This window comes from Choristoneura fumiferana, chromosome 27 (assembly GCF_025370935.1).
Source record: "Choristoneura fumiferana chromosome 27, NRCan_CFum_1, whole genome shotgun sequence".
NCBI lineage: Eukaryota > Metazoa > Arthropoda > Insecta > Lepidoptera > Tortricidae > Choristoneura > Choristoneura fumiferana.
The window spans coordinates 989,003-1,005,528 of NC_133498.1; the positions used below are offsets into that span (position 1 = coordinate 989,003).

The 16,526-nt window shown below is 36.9% G+C and overlaps 1 protein-coding gene across 1 annotated transcript in view; it reads left to right on the forward strand.

The window, feature by feature from the left end:
* Positions 1–15,186, forward strand: part of conv (insulin like growth factor binding protein acid labile subunit convoluted) — a 53,253-nt gene extending 38,067 nt beyond the window's left edge. The window contains exons 12-20 of the mRNA XM_074108631.1: positions 367–601; positions 1,188–1,387; positions 2,143–2,227; positions 2,782–2,977; positions 5,430–5,507; positions 6,284–6,478; positions 6,766–7,027; positions 9,039–9,184; positions 9,729–15,186. Of these exons, the coding sequence (XP_073964732.1) occupies positions 367–601; positions 1,188–1,387; positions 2,143–2,227; positions 2,782–2,977; positions 5,430–5,507; positions 6,284–6,478; positions 6,766–7,027; positions 9,039–9,184; positions 9,729–10,030 (1,699 nt within the window). The 3' untranslated portion in view covers positions 10,031–15,186. The remainder of the gene's footprint in view (positions 1–366; positions 602–1,187; positions 1,388–2,142; positions 2,228–2,781; positions 2,978–5,429; positions 5,508–6,283; positions 6,479–6,765; positions 7,028–9,038; positions 9,185–9,728) is intronic.
* The last annotated feature ends 1,340 nt before the right edge of the window (positions 15,187–16,526 follow it).

Here is a 16,526-nt window from a genome sequence, read left to right on the forward strand (position 1 = left end):
ATTTTGCCCTCATTGACTAGAAATCTCTCAAAGCACTGTCTGTTATAAAAAAAGGGGTTTGACATTTTTAAAACCGTTTTTAGGTTTTTTTTTTCTTACGGATTTCAGACATAATTTTATTAAAATCTTAGATTTAATTGAAAAAGCGCATCCGCAATCGCATAAGTGTGTGTGTTTGTATGTTTGTCCGTCTTTCATGTCGAAGCGGAGCGACGGATCGACGTGATTTTTGGCATAGAGATATTTTATGGGCCAGAGAGGCTAGTAGGCGAAGCCGCGGGCAAAAGCTAGTTGCTCATAAAAACAAAACAATATTAGTATTTTTTTTCCTATTTTATTAATTAAGTATGCATTTTATTATTACAGCGAACTAAACTACGCTCACAACAATCTTACCGAGATAAAAGCCAACACGTGGCCAGCTATGAACGCTCTTCTGCGCCTCAACTTGTCGTCCAACATGTTGGGCGACAACTTGTCGGGCGATAGTTTCGCGAGTCTGCTCACGCTGCAAGGGCTCGACCTGTCCGGGAACGAAGTGGCGACCCCGCCCTGGCAGGCGCTCAATACGCTCACTAGTCTGCAGTATTTGCATTTACAGGTCAGTCCAATCTATCATCATCATCAGCCGGAAGACGTCCACTGCTGGACAAAGGCCTCCCCCTTAGAACGCCACAATGAGCGACAACTCGCCACTTGCATCCACCGGTTTCCCGCTACTCTCACGATGTCGTCAGTCCACCTGGTTGGAGGCCTGCCAACGCTTCGTCTTCCGGTCCAATCCAATCTATACTATAATCATAATAATAATAAATACAGGTTGGTTAATTTAGATCGGTCAGTATGGGGAAGTCTGAAACTATAAGATATATAGGTATATATTATGTGTGTAATATCTTAGCTAAATATAAGCATATACCACACTTTTTTTTGAAAACGCCCATTTCATTTCAATCGGTTCAAAGGTTTAGATGTGAAATGGTAACAAACAGACAGACGTACAAACTTTCGCATTTAATAATACTAGTGGGACTCCAGTGTATTATCCTACAGTGTATACTCTTTTGACATACGTTGTCTGCGTAAGATGAAGGGTATTTCAAAACGAAAGATGCCTGAACAATGATGATGATGATTGTTTTAGGTTTTTTTTTGTTACATGTAACCCATAAATACTCCTTTTCCAGGACAACAAGCTAACCTCCCTCTCCAAGTCGGCCTTCGGCTACCTCCCCACCATATTCCAGCTGGATCTATCCAACAACCAGTTGGCCGATATATCGCAGGACTCCTTCAAAGGGCTGCAACAGTTGCAAGACTTATCGCTGAGGAACAACAAGTTGGTTAAGATCAGGAATGAAGCTTTCAAAGGACTGGTTGCTATGAGGTGAGGAATGGTTTTAATGGGGTAGTTTACTGTTTAAAAACATGTCTATGAACCATCGCTAGAAAACCTGATTTCAAATAAATAAAACCGCATTCAAATCGGTCCACCCGTTTAAGAGCTACGGTGCCACAGACAGACATATAGCGGTCAAATTTATAACACCCCTCTTTTTGAGGCGGGGGTTAAAAATAGTAGATTTTACAACAAACGAGCTTATCTCTCAAAGGGCCGGCAACGCACCTGTGATACCCTTCGTGACTTCGTCGCCCCTTTAAAGTTAAACTGAAACAATTCGAAATATTCACAGTTCCAAAATAAACTTTATATATAAGACAATCTGGTTGAATTTTAAAACAAGAGAATTTCGAATTATTTCAGTTAATTTTAAAGGTGCGTCGTGATCAGTTGACCCGCATGCTCGTTTTCCGTTTTTGACCCCCGACCCCGACGCAAAAAGAGGGGGGTGTTATAAGTTTGACCGCTATGTGTGTCTGTCTGTCTGTGGCACCGTAGCTCTTAAACGGGTGGACCGATTTGAATGCGGTTTATTAATTTGAAATCAGGTTTTCTGGCGATGGTTCTTAGATATGTTTCATCAAAATCGGTTCAGCCGTTTTTGAGATATTGAACTTTGAAGTGGCAAAGTCGGGGGTTCTCCAACTTTTGATTGGTTAGGTTATTATATGGATTCTTGTGATCTGAATAAAATAAACGACTTTTATTTATTTCATTTGATTAAACAAAAATTGTTTCAGAAAATTGGATCTCTCACACAATAATTTGGAAAGGATTGACAACAAGACACATGGGTTACTAGACGACTGTCTCTCTCTAGAAAAGGTAAAAGGTTTAAAAAAAAAAAACAGTAATTATTACTTATGATACCAAAAGCATGTAAATGATCATCTTCTTCTCTAAAAACTTCTTCGAAAATGATCATCTTCTTCTTCTTCTTTCTTCGTCTTTGCTAATTGTTTCATATTGGCTGTGACTTTTTTTTCATGCAGGTGGTAGGACCTTGTGCAAGATCTGCCCGGATTGCTACCACCATCTTGATCGCTAATCCTGCCGTGAAGCAGCAGTGCTTGCACTGTTGTGTTTCGGTGTGGAGAGTAAGACAGCCGGTGAAATTACTGGCACTTGAGGTATCCCATCTTAGGCCTCTAGGTTGGCAACGCATCTGCATTACCCCTGCTGTTGCAGATGTATATGGACGGTGGTGATCTCTTACCATCAGGAGACCCACTTGCTCGTTTTCCATCCAGTCGAATAAAAGAAAATTGGTTTAATTTACCTGGAACGAAGGCGCTTCGCTCGCGTTTTGCACTCTCTCGTTCAATTGTGGTCAGAGAGCCGGTTATGTCCTCCATTTTTTTATTGTGATTTTTTTACAGGTTAACTTAAGCTACAACAAGTTTGGTTTTTTGACCAAGAAGATGTTTCCCGCTAACCCGTGGATACCTTACAGGTTGTTGGAAGTTGACTTGAGCTATAACCAAATACCTGTCTTAACCTATGACGTTACAATTGGAACTAAAAAGCTGAAGAAATTGATTTTAAAAGGCAACATCCTGAATGATGTTAGGAATAGTGAGTATTGTTTTGACACTATACTTGGTATGGATAGTTATTTCACTAACTCAAAACAAAATAACGTCAATTGGTGTCTTAAATATTGAAATTCTCCCATTAATAGTATTTTATGCAACTGTATCGTAATAGGGGTCCTTAAAACACGAGTGTGGGTTTATGAAACGAGGCGTAGCCGAATTACGTACAGTAGCATACAATATTTTATCTATATCCATATATTAAATCCTCTATCATGTGTTCAAGAACCATTGAGAATGACCTGCATTAACGAGAACTAGGTAGGTATGTCTGCCCCACGAGCTGCGCCCGCGACGACCTGCTGCTGCACGTGGTCGCGCCCCCCCCGCTCTCCCCCGTGCTGTAATGATGAATGAAATCTCATTACGATACAGATTTCGGTATCGTAATAGTTATTTATGTGGCTGGTGCATAACGAGAGTGTTTTAATGCCTAATTATGTATAGCCGCATACATAACTTTATCTGCATGCATATCATGAGTTTTCTGTAATATGTTCAGATATGGCCTGTATTTTTAAGTTAGTGTTACTGATAACTAGTTTAAAGTACCTACCAAAGCTTAAATAAAACAGATAATAAAAAACTAAAGTTTTATATATAATAATAATTTTTATCTACATGCATGTCATAAGTTTTCTACAATATGTACAGATATGCATTGTTAAAAAAAGTATTACCTATACTTTAATGTAAACATTAAGCTGCACTGTACTTTAATGTGAACATTAAGATGCACCCGCAGATACCAGGTTTCTTAATAAAGGCCATTTGATAGTCGTTTCTGAACATATAATAGGGAAGTTATGATATGTAGATAAAGACCATTACGATACAGCCGTGTTCATAATAAAATCCAATGTCGTAATGCTGGTCATTACCTATGGTTTTTGAACGCATAATTGAAGATTTACTATATGGGTGTAGATAAACTATCTAAACATTTACATTTCTGTATTGAAATAATCTAGTTTGTATTAAAATGATAGATATGTTAAATGTTTAAAATCCTTGAATGTACCAAATCTGGCAGCTGAAGTTTATTTAAATTAAGTTAAGTACCATCAGCCAAATAAGTAGTGGTCTATCAATTTTTAAATAAATTCCTATCAAATGAATATGTCGCTAAAGTCGAACTTTCAAGTTGACAGACGCGTCTATTGGCATTATTGTTTTATGACATGCAAACGATTATCAACTTTAGGGTGGTAGACCACATATTTGGCTGCTCGTAAAGTTCGTGTTTATGCTGGATCTAGGCGACAGAAAATGAGTTTTTATGCTCTAGTGCATAAAGTAAAATCTTCGTTTAAGACCAAGGTAATCAGTTGTTAACAGCCACAAACAAATAAAGTTTCTATATATATTTTTAATAGTATTTAATTTATAAGCAACTCAAAATCAATCAAATAAAACAATAAAACTAAATATTTAATATTATATTAGCAATGCATGAAAAATAAAAGGTACTAGTAAGTGAATAATAATAATAATATTTTTATTTCGACCAACATAGGATCATTTATTTATTTATTTAATTCATAAAAAGTTTCACAGCATTACTGTTTAACCAAAGCACTGTGAAATTTATCATAGTATTAGTAATACAGAAAGCTTAATTCTAGTGTTAGTAACGCTACACCTTAGTCAGTACATGAACCATACTGCAATGATTTATCTACTAACAGTCCAACCTCTGCGCGAATGAACAATGAAATGGCAACAGTGGTGCTATTTCATTTCCTCTCAATTGAAGTGAAAAGCAGAGTGTAAAACTCGAGCAATAAACCCATTTTCCCCTCGACCTGTCTATCCACCCTCGCCGTACCGGCTCGGGTGGCTATATGAACGTCTCGGGTAAAATGGCTCGTTTTATGCTCTCGTTGTACAATCTACTATTGATACGAGAGTGAGAGGGACGGTACGGTGCGAACTTCGGTTTTCTAATTTCGTAGTAAGCCCCTCTTTCAAATTGTCTTCTGAAAATTTTTTTTTTTGTATTTTGCGAAGAGCGAATAAATATTTCTATTTCTATTTAATTTTTGTTATTTTTGTCTAGCTGTTATTTATCTAGACGTTATTTTTAAGTTGCTGAACTAATGTCATTCAGTTTGATGAGTAGTTATTTGCTTCTGTTAAATGGCTTCTTCATTTCTTCTGTGGATGTCGTAAGAGGCGACAAAGGATATAGGTTAAGGTATACCGTAAGCGACAGGCTAGCAACCTGTGTGTGTGTGTGTGTGTGTGTGTGTGTGTGTGTGTGTGTGTGTGTGTGTGTGTGTGTGTGTGTGTGTGTGTGTGTGTGTGTGTGTGTGTGCGTGCGTGTGTTCGTGCGTGCGTGCGTGCGTGCGTGCGTGTGTGTGTGTGTGTGTGTGTGTTAAATGGCCCACGCGTTATTATTTTAATAATAATATTGAGTATTTCCTTTTCAGATGTTCTGGGTAATTTCACTGCTTTAGAAGTTCTGGATTTGTCGGACAATCAACTGACAGATTTGGTCTCCAGAACATGTAAGTGTGAAATCTTACTATTTTGGTAATTATTAACGCGAAAGTTTGTATGGATGGATGTTTGTTACTCTTTCGCGCAAAAACTTGAATGGATTTGCATGAAATTTGGCAAACAGGTAATGTGTACCCTGGATTAACATATAGGCTACTTTTTATCCCGAAATAATGTAACGTTCCTGTGGAATCAAAAAGTTTTAAACTGTACTGTACTGTACTAATTTGCGCGAGGGAAGCCGTGGGCAAAAGCTAGTCCTGAAATAATTGTGTAATGTGATTTTTTTATGAGATTGAGGCAAAGGAGCCTATGGGTCATTTGTGTTATTTTTGATTTACTTAATCACCAACACTAATATAAGAACATATGCACTTGATACCACAGTCTCTTACTTTTTTTCTTAATTCGTCCGTTCGGACAGACAACGGCTAAGGTGCAGCCACTTAATTAATTCATATGGTTTTTATATGGTACAAAAACTTTCCGAACATAACCCATAGCTGCCAACATAAGTTAAGTAATACGTATTTTCAATATCATCACTAGCAAGTAAACGTCAATTGAAAACAAAGAACGTTTAATTTTGTCATTTTCATTTTTCCGCTTTTACTAAAGTATGAAAAAGTTTACCTTTTTTACTAATTTTGTATTTTATTTAAAATATGTCAAAAGCTGCTCGTAGCGGCTTATCCTTACGATGTTCGCTACGCTCACACCGTAACGCACGCCACTCGCGTTTTATACATTACTGTTGCATAAAATACTATAATTGAATTCGCAGCGGATTTAAAATTCACCCTACCAGAGAACATGACGGAACTATACGTCCGCAACAACAGCCTCCGCTTGCTGCCTGTCCCGCAAATAGCTTCCAGCAAACTGCGCGTGCTGGACGTGCGGGACAATAAGTTGGACGGCTTCCATCCCGCGCTGGTGACGAAGATACGGGATGAAGGGATGCAAGTCTATTTCCAAGGTAATATACCGGGTGTTACATAAGACTTAATACAAAATGAGTGTTTCGTGCTCAGTTTATGCTGGGTAATATAATGCAATAACTCTTTTGTTGAAAAAGTCTTAAAAAAATTGTGGTTTCTATACATTATTGAAATAAGAAATCATGAACAATGTATGGAAACCGCAAATTTCATAATATTATGTCTTATGTAACACCCTGTAGAGTATTAAAGACGTACTTCGCGTTCTATTACCACGAAGATGACTTTTCCTTGGATATTTGGAAAAAAAACTCTTTTGTTCCAGGAAACATCCTAAAGTGCGACTGCTACACGCGCCCGTTGAAACATCTGCTCAACCACATGCCGCCATCTTTGACCACAGACTCAAAATACAACATAACCTGCGCCGAGCCCTTGTCTATGGCTGGCCAGTTGTTGACAGCCATAGACGAGGACCGCTTATTGTGTGCTGGCAACATTGGGTTCGAGGAGACCATTAAAAAGCTTAAAGGAGAAGAGTTTGATTTTGTGTCGGAGCCCGATTTGAGTTTTAGGGATGTGCAGTAGTAAGTATAGTTTAATATTACATGCAGTATTAGTTTATACCCTTGGCTTTGCTCTGTCGAGGAATAAAAATCCGGCTAAGAGCGTGTCGGACACGCCCAGGATAGGGTTACTTGCCGTGGTCGATATATTTACTCTCAACATGTTTTTTTTTAATTTTCATACCAACAGAGGGCTTTTAGAGGGCGAGGGCGGGGACCCTCAACGTTAACAAAAATGTGCACTTTAAAGTTGATTGTTTCGCAAATGCATCACTGTAACTATAAGTACTGATTTTAAAACACCTATCCAACGATACCACACACGATAAGGTTAGACGAGAAAAAAAACACCCCCACTATACGCGTATGGGAGGTACTCTAAAAATTTTTTTAATTTTCCTAAATTTTATTTTACCACTTGTCGGCATAATTGGTACTATATCCATGCATAATTACAGCTTTCTGGCACCGATAGTCTCTTAGATTGTCGGACAGACGGACGATCAAGACAGACATGGCAAACTATAAGGGGGGGGGTATAGGGGGGGGGGGGTGGTTTTTCTGTGCATCCATGTCTCAGTTTGTATTTTCGATATGGTTTCACGGGATACCCGTAAAAGTAACAAATTTGGAGTTGAAATAAAAAATACAAAAAGACTCCAAATAACCAATCATAATTTGATTGCTTAGTAGCGACATCTCTTGTCTGGGTGAGCGGTTGGTTCCGAAAGAGTGTGACGTTTCTCGATGAGAGCGGAACATAGATGTCGCTAGTGCTGCTACATAAGTAGCGTAGTAGAAATAAGCAACCTGAGATATGTATATACATAGGAAAAATTCGTGTCTATATTCCTGTCCAGCGGTGGTGTAGGGGTTATAGCACGCAGCACGGATTGCTGAGGACCTGGGTTCGATTCCCAGCGCTGGTCTCTTTTTCTGGTTTATTTTGATAAAGAAAGGTTTATTTTGGCTCCATAAGTACCACCTAAAACTAAGACTAAAACTAGCACTAAAACTATGTTACTTGGTGACACGACAGGATACCAAAAAGGGTCTCCACTCAGCATGTGTTGCCGCACATTATGTGCAGTAGCGCTGGTTTTCTGTGGAGCCCAAACGTTAAATACCTAAACATGTATTCATGACGAAAATACAAACTGAGACATGGATGCACAGAAAAACCAGAAAAAGAGACCAGCGCTGGGAATCGAACCCAGGTCCTCAGCAATCCCTACACCATCAATTTTTCTGGTTTCTCTGTGCATCCATGTCTCAGTTTGTATTTTCGATATGGTTTCACGGGATACCCGTAAAAGTAACAAATTTGGAGTTGAAATAAAAAATACAAAAATACTCCAAAATAACCAATCATAATGTATTCATGAGCCAGTTCCTTTGCCCCACTTGCGAGACAGAATAACGTATAGTACTAATTTAATCTTAATTTGAGGTTTGTCTACCAGCGCAGCGCTACTTGCGTTGGTTGTGTGCGTGGGTGCTGTTTGCTGCAAAAGTGTATAATACATTTCCTATAGAAATTAAATCACTCAAACACTGAAAATTTTTGGCAGCTCTAAAAAAGTTTGCTATCGAGTTATGTCCCTATGACATGAATGGAAATTTTCATTTAACTGTTAGTTATTAAGTGAATTTGCTACGCCCACTGGGTAAAATTGTATTGATACTATCTGCATTGCATAACATCAGCATTTACGCATTTACCTTATACATACAATTTATGGTTTGAATAAATAGATAATAAATAAAATAATTCTAAATAGTTGTGTGACCCATAAAGCAGTGTTTCCACCAATAATGTACGAGGATTAGTTGCGATGAATGTGTTTTTCATTAACCAATAGAAACGCCTCATTTACCTCGCCTCGCTCCGCTCAGCTGTTTCCACCAGAGATGTGCTGTGCGAGGATAGGGAAATGAAGTGTTTCTATTGCTGAATGAAAAACACATCCCCCGCAACACATCCTCGTATACATTATTGGTGGAGACGCTGCTTAAAACTGTTATTTTTTAGCTCTCAAGTGTCGATATACGCGCACTGGTTCGTCCGCACCACCGAGGACGTCGCGGACTTCTTCCTTTTCATCCGCGACCAGGACAACAATGTCCTCTTTTCCACCGACGTCGCCTACAACTTGCGTTTTACCACCATCACTATTGGTAAGTACACATGTTTGTTTTTGTCTTATAACAACAATCAAGCGTAGTTAGGGTTCTCTATCGTTTGCCCGAATTTCATATGCCATAATGTATCGTTTCCCATAATTTTAATTTGCCGTAAAGTAGAGTTATATTTATATTCAACTGTGTTATATATGCTGTTTGTTTCCCAAATAAATAAATAAATAGTATTTTCTTCAGAGTTGATATTACACTGACCTAACCTAACCTACTGCATTCTATAATATGACATTTAAAAAATCCTGAAAACAGCACGGTTCTATATGTTTTTAACCCCCGACGCAAAAAGAGGGGTGTTATAAGTTTGACCGCTATGTGTGTCTGTGTTGCCAGCCTTTGACCCCTGGATCCAAAAGGTTTCTCAGGACCTCGTCCCTTCAGCGGTACTTGGAACGACCAATCGGTCTTCCTCCTCTCGGTCGTCCCAAGTACGTTCCTTTTACGGCTCGATCCTCTCCCCACCCATGCATTGGCCAACTATTTAATATTTCTCATCACTCATCAACCCATCTTTATTCCACAGACAAAGACCTCCAAGCATCACTACAAAATGCCGCAGAAAACACAAAGTTCGATATATGCGTCCAGGCGAAAAAATCCAACGGATTCCCTAGAAGACGCTTCCCTAGCCAGTGCCAGAATATGCTTCCAGATTTCAGCAGTTGGCCTAAAAAATTAACCATAGACAAGAGGAGGTTGACTAAAAAAAGGACTTATTCTTGGTTTGGGAATAACGCTCTCCGGTTGGTAAGCGACTCTATATTGCTAACGCTTTGTATATTTTTGGGCGTTTGTTTCAGAAGGTTGGCTGATTTTGACATTTGATATAATAATGGTAATAATAAAAATATGTTTGTCATAGATAATATAGAGATCGGGTTATACCAGATGGGCCCTCTGACAGGTGCAAATAATTAAAATAATAGATCGTAATCGTCAAACTGAGCGACATTATAGTCGTTCCAATCGTTTATTTAACTTTTGACAGGGTCATCGTTCATCCACCATTACCTCTCATATTTCGTTTTCTAGAATTTTTTTACCGTACAACGGCAAAAACTACTAGACACTGGCAAAATTGTCCTCAAATGGACAGAGCCATATTTTTTTAAAGAAACAACAACAACAACTTTTGACAGATCACGCACGTGAAGTTTTACAATAATTTTCGGTACAATGTACTATAGAGAATACCGTACTTCATGGACGGGTACCGCCCACTTAGTGATTTCCCATTCGTAATGAATGACCATAGACTATAAAAACCGTTTAAAAGTAAATCGATTTTATAAATAAAACATACATTTAAAATTATTGTGATTATATTTTATATCAAAATCATTTAAAAATAGTAAATACATTAATATGCCTTTAGGGATTAAAAAGTTAAAACAACTAAAATAGGCACTTTAATACTATTTTTAATTATACCTACCACGGGCGTCTCGTTGTGAGTGACAACAAACTGGCGTCGCTGCCGCGTCCAGTTTTGCCGCTTCATAATTGACAAAATTACTAAATTACCGTCGGAAGTGATAAACATATTAACTTAACATAAATGGTTTATTTTAATATGTAAGATAGAGTAACTTAAACACCTGTGAATGTTTATAAAACAATGCAAAATGTTGAGCAAAAATAAAATATGAATGTGTTAAATCGATTAAAACTTCTTTATGAATAAAATCGATTGTTAAAAGAAATCGAATCAGTAACGCATCAGGACATCACTATTTTAATTAGTACTCGAGCTGTCAAAAGTTAAATAAATGATTGGAACAACTATAGTTCAGCAATTTGTAAAAATATTTATTTATTAATTTCTGTTACACTGTAAAGTTTATTCTAAGAAAATGAAATTAATTTATTGCATAAAAAGCTTATAAACAAGAGTCTACGGCTCTGGAGCCTGTGCTAGGAGTCCCTGTGTTACAGGATGGAGGAAGAAGCAATGTAATAGTAGATTATTGTCGTGGCCTGGAAGTAGGCAATTGCTGGCTGAGTATGAGTATTAACTAATAATTAATAATACGAAGCCAGCAATTGCTATTCCAGCCGAGACTAATATAAAGCTTTTCTCAAAAATGGTGAATAATTCTGAAATAGAACAAACTTTTTCTCAAAATATATTATAAAATTTAATTTTATTCCAATATTTTTCTTATGCTTTCCCGCCTTTTTTCATTAAAAGTAAACTGCAGGTGTATTTTTCCACCGAAAACACCACAAGCTATTTCAGACCCAATAGAAAAAGTCCGGAGTTCCAACAAAATATCTGATACCGGCCATTAGACTTGGCTGTTTACGACTTGTGCCAACATTTCCATGGCTTTTTTAACTTTAAAAAAAAAGTGACTGATTGCAGGCGCGCTAATTCATTATTGTCGAGCTAGCGCGCCTGCAATCTTTTTAACTATTTAATTTTTCGCTGACCATAAACTATGCACTTCACCTTCTGATATGTAAAGAATAATGTCAACTTTTACGGACATTTTTGAGAAAAGCATTTTTGATGTCTGGCAGGCGACGTCAATTTGGCTATAGGATGGCGTACATTGATACTGTTTAATTTGTATGAAAAAGGGAAAATGTTAAGACTCAATTATTGTTAAAAGTCGCTGAACTAATGTCATTCAGTTTGACCAGTACGATCTATGGTTTTATTTGCTCCTGTTAAGAGTATTGTATATTTGGGTCAATGAACTTTTAATTGTTACTCTGCCCCGTTACTCTGGAGACATTATTACAGTGATACATTTTGTTAGAAAAATGTTTGCAATGTACCTATACTTTTAGCATTAGAGATGAACCATGATGGAATTGCCATAACCTCGTAAGTCCCACGTCACATTTTGAACAAAGAATTTGAATTATGATTGGTTTTTTTGGAGTCTTTTTTTATTTTTTATTTCAACTCCAAATTTGTTACTTTTACGGGTATCCCGTGAAAACCATATCGAAAATACAAAAGAGACCACCGCTGGGAATCGAACCCAGGTCCTCAGCAATCCGTGCTGCGTGCTATAATCCCTACACCACCGCTGGACAGGAGTCTAGACACAAATTTCTCCTATGCACACATATAAGTAGCGTAGTAGAAAAAAGCAACCTGAGATATGTGTGCATAGGAGAAATTTGTCTGTGTTTTTTCTGGTTTTTCTATGCATCCATGTCTCAGTTTGTATTTTCGATATAGAATTTGAAACTTAATGTCAATAAGTGAAGTTTGACTTTAGCTTTGATGTATGTCCTAAATCCTAAATTTAGGACGTTGGGCCTTACGAGGTTAAAACTGTCACAACTCAATAAGTAACTCAGGAGACAGTACCTTGGCAACAAGCTACGCTAAAAAGTTGATTGACTCATTTGTATATGTATTTATCTGTTCTGTATTCGTGGTGATTTTATGTAAATTGTGTTCCTCAATGTTGTGCTTTAATTTTGTCACAAGTATTTTTAAGTATTGTCACCAGGGTTTTTTTGTACTCATGTTACCATGTATGTAAAGACACATGTACTTATGTATTTCTAATGATAACAATTCTTACTTTCTTTTGGGAAATGGAGCTGAAAAATGTGAAGTGCCTTAGAGACTTTTTTTATTCTATCCGAGTAAAGGTGCGACCAAACCGCTGGTTAAAAAACGGTGACGGCACGGAATCGCAGTGACGCACCGTATGCGCACCGTTTTTATCGCATGCTCTCCGCACCGCTGCTTAAAATACGGAATCGCAGTGACGTGCCGTAAACGTCACGACTTTACTGAACAAAAGTCTTGTCGTTTACAGCCCGTCACTGCGATCCCGCACCGTTTGCGTATTTTAAGCAGCGGTGTGGAAAGCATGCAAAAAAACCAGCCAAGAGCGTGTCGGACACGCCCCAAATAGGGTTCCGTAGCCATTATGAAAAAATTAAGTAATATTTTTCTAAGGATTTCGTATTTTATACGGAATCTTCCAAGTTTAGGTATATTTTATACCTTCGGCTGCTATTTACTCATAAACTACTAATAATTCTCAAGCAAACTTAGCCGTTATAGTTTTCCTTGAAAGTGATATACTTACTACCATTCTGATTTTTTTCAAATGTTTCCACCCACCGGTTTAGATTTTAGAGGGGGGGGGGACGCTCGATTTTTAAGAAAATTTGCACTTTAAAGTTGAATATTTCGCAAACACATCACTGAATCGAAAAATCGTTTAATTGTACCATTTTGTCGGCATAGTTTACATATATATCCGTGCAAAATTACAGCTTTCTAGCAGTGATAGTCCCTGAGTAAAGGCGCGGACGGACAGACAGACAGACATGGCGAAACTGTAAGGGTTCCGTTTTTGCCATTTTGGCTCCGGAACCCTAAAAATGAAACTCTACTAAGTGCCATCTGCGTGAAATTTGTAAAAATATCTAAACTTCTTAAGTTCCATACGTTTAGCTAATCGGAATAAAAAAGCATCATATTTAGACAAAAATTTAGGTTGATGTCGCTTTCTAACGATAACGATACTCGGCCTGTCTGTCTGTCGTAATTACGGCAAAAACGACTAAACAAACAAATTGTGATGAATAGTTGTTAAGTTGTAACGAGGGATCACAAAAAATGCTTTAATTATCTTTGTATAGTATAAAAACCAAGTTGCTTTCCATGTCTGTCTAACAGTATTACCTGTTAACTCGTAAACGGGCGTTTTCAAAAACAAGTGTACTCTTTTGTTACAAAATGTATTTAGTTTTTCATACAAAATTTTCTGTGTCCGTTTTGTGACTCCCATACTGATTAGGTACTGAGTGTACCTATGAAAAAAAGTCACAATTTTTTGGGACATTTTTCAACTATCTGAATCGATTGTGCTCTTGATTCTGAGTAGGAAAAATCATATTTTTTCCAAAATTTAAAAAAAAGGAAAGTTACTCTTTTTTGTGAAAATGCTCAAACCGGGTTTTAATGTGGTTTTCGCGAACAGGTAGGTAATTTTTCATCTAGTTCATTTAAACTAAGTATTTTTTATGTAGAAAAATGTTTTTTCCTTCAAGTGCGAAGCCGGGGGTGAGGGGGAGGCGGGGATTGTCGCTGGTAAATACTTTAAATAAATGATAGGCATGTATTATACATGTGTATTACATTTAATACATTAGTATTTGAACATACACCCATAAATCATGATTCTATTTACTACACCTCTTTTTTTCTTCGAGATACTCCATTAATCATTTTATGTGCTATAATCATGTTAATATTTTGTGGAAAGATCTTTTTTTATATTTTTTAAGTACTTTGCTTTTGTTTGACTTAAAAAATCTGTTTTAAAAAAAATAGCCCCCTCACTGAGGTTTCGTGATTTTTATGTTCTACAAGCATCTTAAATATATTGAACTTAGGCATATCATTTTAACCTCCTGAGTCCTGATGTACTTTATAAAGTACAAATCAATTGTAAGAATAATAGCCGAAAGTACTATGTGCAGTACAAATGAAAGTTTTTAAATTTTAGACAATTTCCAAAATCACAAAAATGTAAATTCTTGGCTCAGTCTGTAGAACTTTTTTTTTAAAAGTCAGGACATACGAGGCTATAGTACCTAATGCACTTTTTTGTAGTGCAAAAGTATGTATTCTTTCGATCCAACACATGAAAAAAAGGGATCCCTAAAAACTAAGGCAGAACTTTCGATTAAACGTTGAAACAATGTAACTACTTTAACGGTGGTTTGCGTGTCTGTTTGTCATTTCCTCCGACAAGCTAACGCGTTGACTTCGGTTTATTTTTTATTGCTTGTTATATTTGATATAGTTATGCAATTATATTGTCATTGAGATCGCGCTTAAGCGAGTGCTACAGATGTATAGGTAGAGTCATTCACGATGACGCGTGCCGTGGTTCTTATTACAATTTCATTAATGGCTAATTTTGACAAAATCACGCGTCTTCGTGGATGGCACTAAGTATAGTCCATTAATGGTTTTTCATTGTATTTTATCGGACAGTTCGTATTCATTCATCATCCCAGCCTATACACGTCCCACTGCTGGGTACAGGCCTCCTCTCAGAATGAGAGGGCTTGGGCTGTTGTTCCCACGCAGGCCCAATGCGGATTGGGAACTTCACACACACCATTGAATTACTTCGCAGGTTTGGTTTCCTCACGATGTTTTCCTTCACCGTTAAGCTCGTGGTAAATTAAAAATAATAATAATAATAAATTTCGCACATGTATTTGGAAAAACTCAGAGGTGCGAGCCGGGGTTTGAACCCACGATCCTCTGCTTGAGAGGCCACAGGTCAAACCTCTAGGCCACCACGGCTTTTTTTTCCGCATTTTTTTTATTATGATCTCTCAATTAGCTCCAGTACCTATCGAGCTGCCTTTTTGACATTTGACACTAAATAAAAATAATACTTAAAGTTCCATGTGAATGGATATGAAAATGTCATTCATTTAATACAATAATAATGAATATTGAATTACATCGTACTAATTTTAAATTAAAACTAAGTACATAAAACGGTTTGTATGATCAATTTCCCACAATCGTTATTTCCTAGTAGCAGAATTTCCCTTCGCATTATTTCCCGCATGCTTTTTTCCCACTATGGTTTTTTACTGAAGCTTATTTTCACAGTAGCGTTTTTTTTCCAATCAGGATCGACACATACACACACAGTGTCGACGGAGTTTTGCGTAGTTTTGGACCTTCGGGCCGATGCAAACTTAACATAACCTAAGCCTACCTATGTTTCTGTGTCGATTAAAATTAAGGAAAAAAGCGATTTTGAAAATAAGATTCAGGTAAAAAAGCATATTGGGACAAAAAGCTTGTGGGGATAAATTTTGCTAATAGGAAATAAAGATTCTGGGAAATTTATCTAACTATCAAAAAAATAAATTGATTGATACTTTGGGTGCCGTCGTATTCCGACTGAGAGACTTTTCCTGATGGAAAAACATTAAATGCACTACATCTGTGCTTCATTTTAAAAAACATTTTTTTTATATACTTAACAGAAACTTGTTTGATCATAGTGACAAGCGATGAAAATTGGTTGACTTTTTGACAGTTAGTATAAAATGTGACCAGTTTTAATTGTACTAGAGTGCATATTTTAATGTTAAAAGAATGTAGAATTAAGGCTTAAAGCATCCTTAAAATACCTGTACTTACTTTAAATTTTAAGAATTAAAAATCCGTCCTTTTTGTAAATATTTTTGTATACATATTTTTTCTTTTTTGGAATTTTTATATACATTTTAGATTTTAAGGCAAATGAAAAACCGTCCAGTTTTATACAATTTTTTTAATTGAAATAAATATTTTTATACC